This window comes from Misgurnus anguillicaudatus, chromosome 8 (genome assembly GCF_027580225.2).
Source record: "Misgurnus anguillicaudatus chromosome 8, ASM2758022v2, whole genome shotgun sequence".
In the NCBI taxonomy this organism is placed as follows: Eukaryota; Metazoa; Chordata; class Actinopteri; order Cypriniformes; family Cobitidae; genus Misgurnus; species Misgurnus anguillicaudatus.
This window is the reverse complement of record NC_073344.2, coordinates 5,760,418-5,778,182: the sequence shown is the minus strand read 5'-3', so window position 1 is coordinate 5,778,182 and position 17,765 is coordinate 5,760,418. Positions and strand designations below refer to the sequence as shown.

The 17,765-nt window shown below is 37.6% G+C and overlaps 1 protein-coding gene across 2 annotated transcripts in view; it reads left to right on the top strand.

Annotated features, from left to right (window-relative positions):
- Positions 1-17,765, top strand: part of wwc3 (WWC family member 3) — a 59,681-nt gene that overhangs the window by 14,865 nt on the left and 27,051 nt on the right. For both annotated transcript variants that reach the window (XM_055213219.2, XM_055213218.2), the window contains exons 2-5: positions 12,092-12,201; positions 14,422-14,625; positions 16,722-16,798; positions 17,656-17,735. In XM_055213219.2, the coding sequence (XP_055069194.2) occupies positions 12,092-12,201; positions 14,422-14,625; positions 16,722-16,798; positions 17,656-17,735 (471 nt within the window). The remainder of the gene's footprint in view (positions 1-12,091; positions 12,202-14,421; positions 14,626-16,721; positions 16,799-17,655; positions 17,736-17,765) is intronic.

Here is a 17,765-nt window from a genome sequence, read left to right as displayed (position 1 = left end):
TTGATAACGAATGCTCTCTTCTAATCTGAGAAACATTGCTTATTGTTGTTCAAGACATTGCGTTGATGCACCTACAGTGGTTAGGATGGGACTATAAAGATGCGGTATACGTAAAATCTGGTGGTGATTCTAATGTCCTAGGCAGGATAACACATGACCTTTATCCCTTAATTCCCTGTATGGACTTAATTACATGTCTGGGATCCCTAAAATAATAAAATGACCAAATTAAATGCACACAAATTTTGATTAAAGAACACCTATTGTCCGATTCACGTTTTTAAATTTCCTTTGGTGTGTAAGTGTGTATTATTTAATGTAACGATATGCAAAAGGAACATACCCTAAAGTAAACGATGACACGAGTTCTCCAACGTAAATCTTTTTTCTTGGACTACAACAAACACACGGATTGTAAGCAACAGTTTCCTTCCTGGAAATGGTGATGTAGCCAAGACCAACATTATCATAATTCCTCCCGCTTAGGACTCACAGCCTGTAAGTTAACTCCTGTTAGCAACCGAATCTTTCAAACATGGTAAAGGGCTCATTATAGTTGTGCGTAGGTCCTACGGCGTAGCCGCGACGGGTAGGTTCTGTGTCGGTTTTCATTTATACTTTTGCGTCGTCCTCCGTGTCGACGTGCAACCACACGCGCAAGACCGCTGGTAGGCAGTATCCACACGTGTAACCACAGTAGCAGCACGACCGTCAAAGAAAAAGAAGCTTGACAAGTAAACCCACAAACGAAGAAGAAACAGCAACTTGTTATGTATGATTTGATAAGACCAGCAATGATGGAAGTAAATAAACAGCGGCTTCTGTTGCAGTTTGAGTTAAATCACTCCACAACTTGGCTCATCTTAGGTATTTCCGTTTGCGACAGTGAGTAAAAACAATGACGCAGTTTTTTTAACATGACGGGAGGGGTTCTGGTGGACCAATCACAGCGCTTGCGGTCTGCGTAGAACTGGCGCTGGTAAAATTTTTGCGAGGTGCACGTCAGGCTACGCAGAGCTACGCACAGGCTACGGATAACCTCCGGCGTAGAGCTTACGCACGACTATAAATCAGGCTTAAGGAGCGTCACGTTTCCGGCTGACGTCAGAGGTATTCAGACCAATCACAACGTACAGATTAGCTGGCCAATCAGGGACACAGAGCTTTTCAAATCTGTGCGTTTCAGGAAGAAAGTGAAATCTACAAAAATGTACGGTATGTGAAAAATAGTGTGTTTTTTGAACCATAAACCACGCAAACACATTGAATTATACCAAATACACAAAATAATGTTTTTTAGCAATGTGTGTACCTAAGTGCTGTATGTTTTTCTTTAAAATGCTTTCACCAACATGTTTGTTGCTTTTGCGTGGCTCTCATTCTGCGCTGGTTGCTCTTCGATCACGTCATCAAAGACCACATTGTTCGGTAAAATATATTCATATTTTACACTGTAAAAAAATTCCTTAGAAATTACAGTGTTACTTGCAGCTGGTTGCCGGTAACTTACCGTAGATTTAAAGTTGTAGCGGAGGATTTTCTCGAATTTTGGAAAAGAACCGCCTCTCCACTTTAAAAAAAATGCAAACACTCCTGATTGACAACTAGGATGACCAATAGTCTTGATGATCCACCCGGAAAAAGAAAATCCTCCGCAATACCTTTAAATTTATGTTATTTACTGGCAACATTAACAAGTCTTTGTCTTTACAGAGTAAAACTAAAATAACAGCATCAAGCAAAGCATTCTGGGAAACTGAATCTGAAGCAAAAAAAAAACAGGAAAAGGTTGATGATGATTTCTGGTTCTGTTGTGGTTTTCCTTTGCCTCAAATGAAACAATCTTCAGTCTTAGGTTCTGATTTCAAGAGTTAGACTTTTATTTTCCGGACAAAATAAGAAGCCGAGCCTGCCTGATGAATCTCCCCAGAACCCGAGTGAAGTTCTGGGGACATTCTATTGTATAGTTTTATTCTGTAAAGATAAAAACTTGTTAATATTTAAAATGTATTTAACTTTAACAAACTCTTCCCAGTAAATAACATAAATTTAAATCTACGGTAAGTTACCAGCAACCAGCTGCAAGTAACATTGTAATTTCTATGTAATTTTTTTACAGTGTACCGAACAACGAAAGTGATTTTTTTTGCTATTTTTGGCCGAATCATTTTGGTTGCTGAATAATTGGTGCATCCCTAGTAGGGGTGCACCGATATATCGGCTTGCTATGCTTCTCAATGAATTATGGTGAAATGCAGCTACATCCAAAAGCCAGGGGGCGCTCTCGTGCAGAAACTCAATATGGCTTTTTCAAATGCATGTTATAAACGAGTAGGGCTGGGTATTGGCAAGGGCCTCGCGATACGATACGTATCATGATACAGTGTGTCACGATACGATACAATACGCTGCATGTTGCGATACATTGCAATACTTTTTCTTTCTTTTATCACAAATGTAAAAAATAGAGCTGAATTCATTTTTTTTTTACTTTTTTGTGAAACCGAAGTGCTTCCACACGTCGGCTCTGAAAGCTGCAGGTGTTTTTAAATTTTCTGCCATTTTCTCACTCCCGCTAACTTCTGATACATTAGCTGAATGGCTGTGTATGACAGCTGGACAGCGACAACTACAGCAGTGGCTGAGGAGGTTGTTTGATGCACACAGAGGGATTTGATAGGTTTTTAAAAATATCAATAGTAGAGATTGAAATATCAATACACTATCATATAAACTTTATCACGATAGTTAACTGTATCGATATTTCTGCGCGGCCCTATAAGGGGCCAGTCACACCAAAAGCGCTTTAAACGCTTGCAAACGCAAGGCGCGACGCACTGCCTTTTTTAAAAAAAAAAAAAGAGCAGTGCGACACGGCTTTTCATATTGCTAAGAAACCACCGAGTCAGCTGTCTTGTCAATCAAATATTGAAGCGTGAGCGGTCTTTTGCTGTTAACTGTCATATTAGCAGAAACTTTAAAAAGAGGACGCTTGCTCTGACCTTGTTTGAGGATGAAAGGTGCACAAACACGCAGGAGAGAGTGAGTGAGTGGAGTCCGGTTCTTCAAAGCAACTGTAAACTTCCCTCACCACAACGTAAGGCCGCCTCTCCCCTCATTCGATTGGACAATGGAAAGCCGCGAATGACGTCAGGCGCTTCTCCGCTCTCAACGCTCCTTCAAAAACGCGTGCGCGGCAGGCGGCAAAAAACCGCAAGGCGCTCGGCGCGCATAAACAGCGCGCAAACGCGCCCTGCCCATAGAATATCATTCAAAAAAGGCGCCTGCAACTGCCATAAACGCTTTTGGTGTGACTGGCCCCTAAACGAGTCAAACTAACAGTGATTTTAGATCGATAAGGACTTACTGATCAAAAGCGGTACATGAAATAGCTGTGAATATTATCGGCTGTGCGATTAAGGATAGTCATTGGCCACGTATTATTAGTGTATATCGGCATTTATCGGTGCACCCCTAATCCCTAGTTCTTTAGATTATAAAGAAATAGAGAAGAAATGGTTCTTCTAACACCAAATGGCTATTTGAGGAACCAAAAAGGGTTCTTCCATCGCAAAGCATCTTTAATTTTAAGGGTGTACTCACATTATGTGAACCATTCTGTACCCGAGTACGTTTGACCCCAAAGTATAGTTTGTTTGGCTAGTGTGATCGCTCCGTACTGTACTAGGGTTACAGTCTCGGGTACGGTTTGCTTGATTCAGGGGTGGGGCACACGTGCTGAAATGCAAAACATTAGTTGTCGCTGTAAAACACTCTGATATGCACAGCACAAATACATACAGCCGTGTGTCACCGCATCCCAAACGATCCCAGATAACAGAGGTATGTTTCACATCATGCGATATGTGGATCGATCGGTTTATGACATTAAAGCAGCACGAGAGTAACTGGAGAGCAGACTGCTCCTAATATGTTTTTTAATCGCTTCCAAATCCGATTAAGTATGATGGGAGTGCGCCCTAAGAGTGCTTTTGTATTTTGTGATTTTACTAAACTGGACAATTTAATTCTGTTTTGTTTATTTAAAGACCTTTGCTTACCTCAAAACTGGTGCTAAAAATGATTACAGTGTTTGTTCAATCTGAGTGTATATCTGTAATGTTAGTGATAAATCCAGTGTGATTCATTGAGGTACCAAACGACTCCCAGTGTTTGTGGGACCTTATCGTAGCTTGCCTTTTGGAATCTGCTTTTTTGTTTTTGAAAGCCATACAGAAAGAGGAAACTGACCCGAGGTTCCTGGTGAGAATGTGGGGTGGTCCCATTTCCTGTCAGAGGTCCGCGTCTCACATTATGTCCAGTGTTACAGTTATGGTGAGAATCTCAACTACATGGCCATGTTTTTCTTCTGTCCTTGGGAGAGTTCGATAAACTTAGCAGGAGACCTGCTGTAAAGCTGTAGTTTATGCTTCGGAAATGGACATAGTGCTTGTGTATGTGGGGTTTCCTGCTGAGTTGTATTGTGGGAAGCGAGTTGCCTGTGGTTGTGACTCTTGGTGTGTGTTTGTAGGCCAGTAAGACCAGCCAATTAAAGCTGATGCTCTGAATCGTTTACAATCATTGTTAGTGCAAATGTGTATGTTTTTTTATACTGCTATAGTTTAAAAATACATATTTTTGCTTTATACAAGCCTCTATGTATAACAGCACAAGTAGTAAAGCTTTCTTTGTATTGTCAAAATCATTTCTTCGGATTATATGTTCTCACATGACCTGGTGAACTTCTGAATAAAAATCAGTTTGACTTATTTTCTCCAAAGTTTTAACCAAAGTTTTCTCATGTTTAATTACTAAAATGTGATAAATTACCAACACTGCTAGAAATGTTCTCAAACCTGCTTTCATACACATTGTGTCCATGTGCTTCAGATGCAAGTGTAAATTCCCCTCTAGATTTATTTCAATCTCAATCTGTTTTCTTTTTGTTTGTTTGGATGTTTTTATGATTCATTGGGTTTGAAATCATAAAGCGGCGATTACCTTCCTCAGTTCATTCTTGATTTCAGAGTTACAGAGCAGAAGAAACTAATACATAAAAATATGTAATATTTTTATTTTAAAATATTTCTCCTATTCCAATTGAGTGTGCAGCTGTTTATACAGTAGGTTGGTCTCATCATCCAGAAACATACACGCAGGTATTTGAACCTTTTGGCCGATTCATTGCTAATTCAAGGCCAATCTAAACATACAAACTTTTTGCATTGATCTGAAGATAAAATACCTCAATATTAAAGTTGCTCTAAGCGAATTCACATCTCCTCACTATCTGCTTGCTGCCTGTCCGCTGATCAAACTGTAAAAAAACGCATAGACAGCCCAGGCTCCACAAACTGCAATAAAAACAAAGTGGCCAAACCTACAAACAGAAACCATAACAAAGTGTTCCAGCCAATAAACGACAAGAAGGATTTGAGGGTGGAGTTGGGCGCGTTCATGAAAGCACGGAAGGGAGGGGGAGGAGTTAGCTACGCTCCGTTTGTTTGAAAACAGTTCAAACATCAACAAAAAGTGATGTCACATAGATTCGCTTAGAGCGCATTTAAGCTGATGACAGAATTACCCTGAAAAGTCTGTGCCATTTATCATATAGCAACTGGTGTTGCTATAAACAGTATACATTTCTCCTTAACCACCAGTGGACATTTGGGTAAGATTACTTGTTTGTTCAAACAATAAAAAACTGGGCTGGATGAAATTGTAAAAGAAATCTATTAGATATTATTATTAGTGATGCTTGTGAAGATAATTATTTATCAATAGTACATTTGCTAATACAGGTCAGGGATTTGAACTTCAGGACATAACTCATCCCACACTATAGTCTATAAACATGAATAACTGCAAAATTATTGTTCACTCTACATCACGTTGGCCTCACGCTTGGACAGCTTTTTATGTTTAGGCAAGGGAATGCTGATATATGGTGTATATTAATGATTTTTTTTAAACTGGAAAGTTTATATGCGGTTTGGCTGTTCTTTTACATGACAACAATGTTTTGAGGTCCTAAAAATACAAACTTTTGATGCCTGGTTTCTGAAAACGCCTTGTTTTATGTACTCTACTGTACGTAACCTTGAATCTGTGATAATGGTGACGTTATGTGTTAATTCAATCTATAGGCATGCGTGAGTATAACCAAAACAGTAATAGTGGCTACAGGACTGTTTGTGCTTGGCTTTTTATAGTCCAGGGTCACTAATATGTAATACTATAGTAATAAACCTACCTCATCGTCCGTCATCATCCATCAAACAAGACTGCTCCAAAGCTTTTCTTTTTTTAAACTATATCTTAAAGGGACATTCCACTTTTCTTAAAATATGCTCATTTTCCAGCTCCCCAAGAGTAAAACATTTGATTCTAACCATTTTGGAAGCCATTCAGTTGATCTCCGGGTCTGGCACTAGCACTTTTATCATAGCTTAGCACAATCCATTGTATCTGATTAGACCATTAGCATCGCGCTAAAAATAACCAAAGTTTCGTTTTTTTTTTCCTATTTAAAACTCTACTCTTCGGTAGTTACACCGACAGAAAATTAAAAGTTGCAATTTTCTTGGCAGATATGGTTAGGACTATACTCTCATTCTGGCGTAATAATCAAGGACTTTGCTGCTGTAACATGGCTGCAGGAGGCGCAATGATATTACGCAGTGCCCGAAAATAGTCCCCTGCCATTGAAATTACATTTTCAGTCAGTCTTAGCACACGATAGTAACTACAGAAGAGTCAAGTTTTAAATAGAAAAAAATCGAAACTCTTTGGTTATTTATAGCGCGATGCCAATGGTCTAATCAGATTCAATGGATTATGCTAAGCTATGCTAAAAGTGCTAGCGCCTGACCCAGAGATAGGCTGAATGGATTTCATAACGATAAGAATCAAATGTTTAACTCTAGGGAAGCTGGAAAATGAGCATACCGTAAAACTTCAAATAATAGCCCGGGCTTTATTTTCCCAAACCTATCATCACACCAGGCGTCTAAAAGAGACAGGGGTCTATAAGAGACAGGCTTTTAATTTAATTGTTCCAGCATGACAGCAGGAGGTTACCACATATTACGTTTTATTTTTAATTTGAATGTGTTTAACAAATTAGTTCGTGTAAAAACAACAGTCTTAAATTATTGGCAGTATAAATAAAGCAAACAATGATATGTTTTTTTATTGGTTGTTGCGTGAAATCTTACCCAGATACAACAGTGCTATTTTCTGATTGGCTATTGTGTAGCCTCTTTCTTTTTTTTGTATTGGCTCGCTCGACTAGAACTCTAGGGAAGACTGGCTTGATAGAGAGAGAGAGCAGTGCGGCCAGATACATTTTAGGCGCTGCAGCATATTAAATATGATAAATAGTGTTTCCGCGTGAGAAATACAATGTGTGGCGGGAGTGCATGCATGACAAAAGACTGAAAGCCCGGCTATTATCAGCGGCCCCAAAACACTACCGGCCCACCGGGAAAAGTCCTGACTCTCCCGATTGCCACTTCGCTACTGTCATCATCACCTCAATCCTGGCGACGAAGCTTGTTGTGTTGTCATAGTGATGAGTAAAGGAACGACTGCGTCTGTCACGTGACATCTACCGGTAAGCAAAAAAACCTTTAGCGTGTTCAATCTGCACCATAGAACTGTCTTAAACAAGACTATCTGACGGGTTTAAGAAGATTAAATACAACCCGAAACTAAAAAACAGACCAGGCCTTTATTTGAGACAGGCGTTTATTTACCCAAACCTGTCGCCACACCAGGCGTCTAAAAGAGACAGGCGTCTTTTTGGGACTCGGCTATTATTTGAAGTTTTACGGTATTTCCAAAAAAGTGGAATGTCCCATAACATAGCCTAAATGGGAAAGACTGGCATCTGTAAAGCTCTTTGTCACGATTGTTTTAAAAACATCCATAAAATTAACAAAGTTTTTATCATAGTGTAGAAAATTTTTGATTTTTTCTTTTATGTTAAAAATAATTTCATTTTGTGACAACCTTGAAGGTTTGCTGAGGCCCCAAATTTAGAACCATTTCTCTAGATTTATAGAAACCGATCTGTCCCAATTCATAGAGTTTGTTTTTTAGTACAGTATGTGCTGTTGTTCGACTCCTCTCAAACAATATTTTATAACTCTGCTACTCATCCTTCTGCTTTAAAGCACTAAGATAACTGCTCTCTGGGCTTCATTCCAGGGTTGACATAGTAAGGTTTTGATTGAAGAAGAGAGATTTTTAAAATTTTATGATGGCTGCCAAAGCGCGTTGTTTGTTGTTGTATCTTAGCAATATGTTTGTATTGAAGCCAGTATGTTCATCAAACGCCTTTTGTCTATATTGTTTGTTTAAGAAACTGACAAGTGTACCTTAGCTCCTCTAATGTCTTTGTATTTATTTTACTTCTTGATCTCAGTTTTTAAAGAATTATGGTGAAGATCATTTTTGTTGTTTCATTTTAAACATCTAATGTATAAAACCATTGTTTCTGGCTTTTGTAACTGATATAGGCATCAAATACATACTGAACTCTGAAAGGGTTTCAGAAAAAAACTGGTTTTACACACTTATGTAGCTGAACGGAATGCATTGCACGAATGCCATATGTGGAGTGGTTGAATGGGGCCGAAATGCTCGTCTGCTATATGATGGAGATTATCATACACATTCCTGGCAACAATTTCATCCTTTTCATTGCGTTTAGAATGTAAGAGCATACATTTACGCCTTGAAGTTTTTTTTGGATTGCATTAAATATTTGAGCGTTTGCATCATCGTGGTGACATCAGTGGGATTTTCAGGCAATTGCAAAGTAATTTGAACTGTCACTGCTTAAAAATACCTTTTAGCTTACAAGTAGGTCATTCTTGTTTAAAGTTCGTGTCTTGAGTGTTGGACTGATGTCAGACGGCTATTCATGTTGTCTGTGTTTGTTTTCATTTTTCTTAATTGCACAAGTGAAGTCCAGAACAGTGTGGTATTTGTGCAGTTTATTTATTTGAATACTTTCGTCCACCTTGTAGCTTTTTGGACAAAGCAGGGTTATTGTGACAGTGTCAAAACTGTCATGATTGTAATTCAAAGAAAATGTCACATATTCAGACATCTTACCCACAGATCGATGACTAAACGTCTGACGCTACAAAACTGGAAACACTCCAGGATTGTTAAAGTTGTCATCTGGATGGTTGAATTTTAAAGGATTTACGGAAGACATGTGTCACCTTATTTAAATGGGATATTTCACAAGACTTTTTAAAGATGTAAAATAAATCTTTGGTGTCCCCAGAGTACGTATGTGAAGTTCTAGCCTAAAATTTCATATAGATAATTTATTTTAACATATTAAAATTTTCACTTTCTAGGTCTGAGCAAAAATGTGCTGTTTTTGGGTGTGTTTTTTAAATGCAAATGTTCTAATCTCTGCCCATTAATGTCAGTGCCGTGGTTGGTTAGTGCCACTGATCTATATAAATGACTGGATTGCGCATGACGTCACAACTATGAAGCCACCGCGCCGCCATGTTGGTATACCCAAACATTCTATTAAATCAATGGACGCGATCAGATTTTAATGATAAAACATCACTTTACTAGTCTTTGTTTTTATATCCGAAGTTACCCTGTACATTATTACAACACAAACGTCCTAAGCATGTACATAGTTATTTACTGAAAGTTGTACATTTTAGTTTTTAATCAGTTATTATACATTCATCTCCATTACTGTATAAGATCAGCAGACAGACTGCAGCCTATTTAGTATTAATGATGTACGTGCTCATTCTGAAATCTAAATAAATAATCATACTTTGTACCGTATGTGTATGCAATAATTTGCTGGTGTTGTAATTATGTTATCTAAACTTACAAGTTACCTAAACTTATTTAGAGAAATAACACTGACATTGTAGCTGAATGTCAAAAAAAAACTTTATTTATACCCGTGTCATTAACAGAATGCAGCAGACACACTCACCTTAACGGTTTTTTTATAAATCCATTTTCCTGCCCGATTAAAACACAAACATTGCAAATAACACCAGAATTAACAGTTAATTTACGTACACATATCCTAAAATTAATCTTGCGTGACTGATACGCTGTAAAGCGGGTGAATTTAAAACATGATTTTGAATGGAAGTCAATGACGCTCTCTGCCGGTTGGGTATACCAAGATGGCGGCTCGAACTCTGCGCTGGCTTCACCTCACGCTGTTACGTTAAGCGTTCTATGCGCAATCCAGTCATTTATATAGATCAGTGGTTAGTGCAGATTAAGGGGTGGTATTATCCCCTTCAAACATCACAAGGAAGCCAAATTTCAATGACCTATTTTTTCACATGCTTGTTGAGAATGGTTTACCAAAACTAAGTTACTGGGTTGTTCTTTTTCACATTTTCTAGGTTGATAGAAACACTGACCCAATTCTAGCACTTAAACATGGAAAAAGTCAGATTTTCATGATATGTCCCCTTTAAAAGTCCCCCTAGAAACAAAACAAACCGTCACTGGTTGCTTTACATGTCAGTGAGTTAGCCTCTTGAGCAGTCCTTGGCCAATAAAATCAGACATCTCCAGACCTTCAAAATCTTGACGTTCCTCAATCTACTCCTGTTCTTTATATATCGTAATAAACTGGACATTATTCTGTATCACATTCATTTAAAGTTTCACAGGGCACAGAATTTTTAGGGCTATTTCAGTTACATAATGGTTGTAATGTAGTGATGACAACCCAAGACTTTTGGGAGTTAAAACCAAGACCTAGACATGGCTACACTGAGTCAAGACCAGCCCTCCTCAAATTTATCTGAGAGATCCACATACTACCTTAACCCTTAAATGAAGTCATAATAAAGTTAAAAGTAAAAATAAAAAAGATTAAAAGGTCAGGGGTGAGTTACAGAAGTATTCAGCAAGTAAGTCAATTTTTAGTGCATTGTAAGGGAATCATTTAATGTATGAGTCACAGAATCAGCTGAGACCAAGACCATTCTTGAGTACCACAATACTAATTTTCAGAATATTTAGAAGTGAAATCATGAGACATTTCCAATTGAAATCCGACTGAAGACCTATTTTGGATTTAAGGGAATTTTGGCAAACGGTTTGCAAATTCTTTTCCTAACCCTGCTGTTATCTGACACAGAGGGTCAGAAGCACACAGGCCCACCTCAGGGCAAACAGGGGTTAAGTGTTTAGCTCAAGGGCATAGTGACAAAGGGATTTAAACCTGGTATCCTCCTGTGCATGCTTTTGAACCGCTATTTGTATGCCATCAACATAAACACCAAAGCTTGGTTGGGAAACAGGAAGTTTTGTCATTTAAATTACACCAATACAATAAGATCATCCATCATATTGTAGATGCGTGCAAAAGTATGTATACCTACAGTAGTACTTTTTATATGCTGTATGGTAATCATTCAGTACTATGGTATTAGAACATTGTGTGAGACCCGGCCGCCTCTCTTATATAACCAATGGTTATTCAGGGATTTAAAAAGTAAACTAACTTCATAATAGTGTAAAAAATTCACATAGATACGGAGCTAGTCTGTGAGGTATTTAAAGAATGTGATTCGCTTTAGAGCTAAAGTTGTGTTGTGGTGCATTAAATGTGTAAAAAGTGATTTGTGCAGAGTATCCCGTGTCCTGCTGGTGTCTGTGGGCTGTGGGGCAGGCCTGCTTTCTGCTGTGTGGAATGTGTTTATGGACCGTCTCTTCCTGCAGTGCCTATATTACACACATTTTTGACCCGGGGTGAAGAGATCAGTAGCTGTTGACTGACTCAACACACATTCATTAAAAATCTCAAGGAATGTTACAGATTCTTTAAATGTCTGCATGGCTTTGATTGCCTAATCTGTGGTCCACATATTAATTTTTTTGCCATTTTTGTAAATGGCTTTTATTACATTAAAAATAATAAAAACTGGTTACAAAATATTCAAACACTAAATTTGTAAAGCATTTGCGGGTAAGGAACAGTTGTGCAAAATATGCTTGTACAACATTACGGTTTTCATTTTTTTTAACTATTATGTTCATTCTGGCATTCTTTGACTTCCTGTAGGATTACCAAGCCCCTGACCTTTGCAGACTGTGTGGGGGATGAGCTTCCTTTGGGCTGGGAGGTGGTGTATGATCAGCAGGTGGGCGTCTACTACATCGACCACATCAATAGTAAGTTTAGTTCCGTCTTTAAACAACATATTTTACGCAGCTGGTTCAGGAGTAGATCTGTTTTGTTTCTTAGATCCCATCATTTATAACACTAGCATTTTGGTAATAACGAACTTCTCACGAAATCCAGATTTAGAAGGTACCCAGCATCAGAATTTTTAAAAACTAATTTTTAAAAATTTCTTTTTTTTGCACATATAAGATTAAAGGGATAGTTCGGCCAAAAACGATATTAAATTTAAGAATAGAAAAGATCTTTCAGTTGATTAAATGTAATATTACGGGGTCCAGCCATAGTCCACGACCTTCAAGTCCAAAAAAAGTGCGTCCATCCTTCACAAATTAAATCCAAACGGCTCCAGGATGATAAACAAAGGTCTTCTGAGGGTAATCCGTGCGGTGTTGTTGTAGAAATATCCATATTTAAAATTTAAATTAATTAACTACCTTCCGGTAGCGCCGCCATCTTAGTCTCATCCGCATTCAGGATGAGAGCTTACGCAGCGTACAGAGGTTTCTCTGCTGCTGCTCTGTCCCCCCACCCTCCGAATTTGTCATACGTCACTAAGAAAAGTGCGTACACTACGCTAATACTCTCTCCTTAGTCTAAGATGGCGGCGCTACCGGAAGGTAGTTAATTACGTTAATAAAATTTTAAATATGGATATTTCTACAACACCACCGCACGGATTACCCTCAGAAGACCTTTGTTTATCATCCTGGAGCCGTTTGGATTTGTGAAGGATGGACGCACTTTTTTTGGACTTAGAGGTCGTGGACTATGGCTGGACCCCGTAATATTACATTAATCAACTGAAAGATCTAAAATATTTTCAAAAATATCCGAAAATGTGTTTGTCTGAAAAACGATGGACATATGCAACTCGGACAGCTTGGGGGTGAGTAAATCATGGGTTTAATATCGTTTTTTGCCGAACTATCCCTTTAAGGTCTGGACTTACTATAACCATTATTTTTTAGAGGATTTAAAAAATATTTTCTATATAATTATTTACATTTTTTAGATTATCATTATCAAAAATTATCATTACCGCAACATGATATTACATTAAATATATGCATTTACAAACTCGGTTATGTTTCGGTAATGAGAACTAAAAAGTTGTCTAGGTACTATGACAAACAAAATTTCAACTTTTATCTGAAAAGAAAAAATAAGAACTGCTTACCTGGTAGCCATTTTGAGTGTCACAGTCAATTATATCCCTTAAACAATAATTGAAAAGTGTTGCGGAGGATGAGAAAATTGGTCTTGGACACATTTATATTCCTTATTATTGTCTCTACGTTTACCAGTGATCACCAAATACTACATGTTTCTTTACTGTAAATGTTTATAGTATAACATGCACTGAAGCTTTTTATTTTTTAGATTTTTTAATTATAAATATTTCCATGTCAAAAAACCTAAATCCAGTCATAGACATGTTGCGGTAATGAAAATTTTCCACTTAAATATGGAAAAAACTACAAAATTGGTTTGTATGATGTCATTTAAAATCATGTGCAAAATAGTACATGAAGAGATGTTTGTAACCGTATGCTTCTTATTTTAATACTCTTACTTTGCAATTACTTTTTTTATCAAAATACTTCCTGACACCTCATAAGTCTAGTTTTGCGAGAATCACCCAATAAGATCTGTTCAGAAAGTGTTGTCAATATCTGTTATCCATATATGTTGGATGTTGTGTTAATGATGTAAGCATCAGCATGATGGCAGGGAAAGCTTTCTTCTACAACAGTGGATACATAATGGGAAACGTTTGCCTCTGCTTTATATTTTACATGTTCATTGACATTGTACACAATGTTGTGCAAACTTTGTTTGTTTTAAATACATATTGCATTCTTACAATATAATCCAATCTGATCCTTCAGACCCCAAAAATTTACCTTTTTTTTGCAATTTTGACTGGAATAAAATTAAACCGTTTTGATGTTGTAATACCAAAAGTCAGATTTTGCTGCTTGCATAAATCAAAGCTACCGTGAATTTTACTGCTGGTAGAAAAATACTAAGCACAGCTATCAAGATATAAAAAAATAACATTCTCATAGAGTGATACAGGTTTCCTAAACTCTTACCATATAATTAAAATAGTTGTCAGTTTGTGTGCCTTTTTAAAACTCTTTCCTATTTTTTTAAGTTTTGTTGGTTAGTTTTAACACTGTGGGATGATGTTTTCTCTCCCTCAGAGACAACCCAGATAGAGAATCCTCGGACACAATGGCGCCAAGAGCAGGAGCGCATGTTAAAGGAATATCTGGTAGTGGCACAGGAAGCTCTCAATGCCAAGAAAGAGATGTATCAGATCAAACAGCAAAGACTAGAGCTGGCCCAGCAAGAGATGCAGCTCTTCAACCAGCTTACCCAGGATGATAACCGATCCATCACCAGCTGTGAGATACACATGCACCTCCCTCTTTCTTTTACTAACTTTAAGCGGCCCTTTTGAAGGCTCCTAATACAGTACATACCATATGTAATATGTACCAATATGTACCTCACTAATGTGCAATATTAAGGGTACAAATGTGTACTTTTTGAAAAGGTATAGCCACAGTGACAGCTTTTGTACCTTTTATTCTGATAGATAAGTTATAAGAGTCAAGTGACATATAGTTTAGTTAGTTGACTATGGATTCAGCAATGACAACATAAACAAACAGCTTTTGTGGAAAAAAACGTAACTTCCGGTAAACTCTGCAAAGAATCAATAACAACAAAGTGCTTTTAGAGTAGTTCATTTCTGATAACAAGCAAAATAAACATGTAGATGGGTTACCTTTGTTCAAACCATAGCTAAAGCGTATCAAAAACTACTTTGTGTAAAAAGTGTACTATACAATGTGTACAATCTTAACTACAGATCGACTGCCAAACCTCACATCAAATAGCGGTTATCCATGGTCGCCGTCTTCTCTCGTCTTTAAGAAACCAAAAAATGTGTTATTTTCGACAAGGTATTTGTTGAAGAGTTCAGTTTAGCAACTAGTCAGACCATTAAACAAACAGAGACCGGAAGTAAAGTTCTGTTCAGACGCGTAATTGCGTCACCGCACGTGTGTCCGATAAAACCGAAGCAAAGTTGCTTTAACTATAAGTTTACTTTTTGCACTAATTACTTTTTACTACTAATTTTTAATGATCTTATTTAAAGGCGGGTTGCATGATTTTTGAAAAACACTTTGGAAAAGGGAGTCGTGCCGAGTATCAAAACACATTTATAGCCAATCAGCAGTAAGGGCCGTGTCTACTAACCAACATTGTTGCCTGGGTTGCGTATGTGTGGGGCGGGTCTATCAAAAGAAAATCCAGATTCTATTGGGGTAGGGGCGTGTCTGTTTAGGTGATTTCAAATGTCAACATTGGCTTTCAGAGATCATGCACCCCGCCTTTAATTACCTTAATAGTATTTAAAAATATATGCTAACTTTGTTAAATGTATGCTCTAAATAAGAAAAAAATTATTATGGGAAAATTATTAAAAATAATTCAATTGAATATAATATCTACTACTATGACAATAATTAAACATTTATTATACTGATAACTAAATTTGAACTAAATTTGCATTATAAAGTTGTTTAGTTGATTTTGCTTGAAGAATAGTGATTGGGAATTGACGATTTTGCAACGCAAAGATCACACGCTGCTGATTCAGCAATCTACAGCTGTGCCAGTCTATTAGTCATATTGTGTGAGGTTTCAATGAAGTCATTATGACTCTAGGCTTGGTTCGGTGTCACTCATTGGCTGAAATCTGTTTTTTTCCTCACCCATAAATCCGTGCACTCCTCCCTTCCTCTCCAAGCACACCTTCTCCTCCCCTTCCTACCACCATTCAGCAGATTTGCTTTCACTTCCTGTATTTTACTGAAACACCTCTTTGCATTCATTCAGACCTGTCACTTAAAAATCACTGTAGTGGATTCATAGGGATTTTCTGGACATGGGACTGTAAAATATTATGGATTGTTGTAAACAACAGAATAAAAATTATTTTTAAAAAGTGTCAGAGTATAACATTTATGAAATCCATATATATAGTGCTGGATATTTTATTATCTTGTGCAGGGTGGCACGGCAAAGTGGGTAGCACTGTTGCCTCACAGCAAGAGGGTCTCCGATCTGACTCGGCTAGGTCAGGTGGCCTTGTCTGGAGTTTCCAAGTTCTCCATGTGTCAGCTTAGGTTTACTTCGGGTACTATAGTTTTTTCCCATAGTCCAAAGACATGCAGATTAGGTAAATTGGATATGCAAAATTGTCCCTCCCCAACTTGCGCATAGATTAGACTAACTGTTTATAGATAAACCGGTTCTTGCCATAAATATAGACATAGATGCTGAAATGGTGTTAAAAAATTATATAAATAAATAAATTAATAATCTTTTGCTGGATAGAACAGCTGGATCACAGTTATAAATTAAATTTCATGTGTCCGTCTCTCAGTTTTTCATAATTTTTTTAATCTCTTGTTTTTCTCTCACATAGCTCATTCTGGTTCCTCTTCAAATGCAAAATATGACCCTGACCAAATCAAAGCGGAAATCGCCTGTAGGCGTGAGCGGGTAAGTTATTATCTTCTGAGAACAATGCTTCATACGTCAGGTCCTCATGTGCTGTGTTGATTGTGCGTTTGTATGTGTATGGGGGGCAACTTTAGTAACAAGAGGCCTAGGTTTGGGTTTTTCTCGGTAAGAGAGTTCACCGAATCGCTCCTGATTTTTGCTGCTCTACAGGAAGAGTTATTGTGATAGGAACGCTGGCCTGTGTATGAAGACTTGCACTTGGCCACTTTGATTTAAGTCAGTCAGTTAAAATGAATGAAAATCCTGTTACCCTCTTAAAATTTACTCATTTATTAAAATCTATCAAGCTTATATTCACAGAATGGTCTTTTTTAAATCACAATTAAAATCACTTTAGATCACAGATACAGTCACAAATAACGCTTTTAACATGAATTTACCATGAACATTTTTTTAAAGTCCTTTGAGTTTAATGTTGAGTATAATGTTGACACCTATATTATGTCATATTTTGTCTACACTCTAAAAATGCTTTTTTGTCTACAGCTGGGTTTGTACCTTTTTGACCCAACGCACTTATATAGCCTATATGTGTATGGTGACCTAATACTTACTGTAAAATGCTCTTATTTCTGGGTGTAGATTACTGCAGTATGGGTGTTCATATCTGGGTGGTTTAACTTTATATTGAATGACCCTACATTCCTCGGTTGTGGTTTTGGGAGGACTGTATGTGTGTTCAAGGTTTTTTTAAGTTCCTGTGTGTGTGCTGGGCGGGTCGGGAAACGTTAGGCATGTCTCTCTGATGATGACTCAACTTTTTTGCAGTGATGTGTCTGAGGGAATCCCACTATGTGTTTTAAAGTCTATTGACTGATTGTCTCTTGTGTCCACAGCTCTCCAGACTCAAACAGGAGCTGGCTCAGATGAGACAGGAGCTGCAATACAAGGAAATGGGAGTGGAGACACTACAGGAGTGAGTTAAACTCAACCCTTTCACAAACAC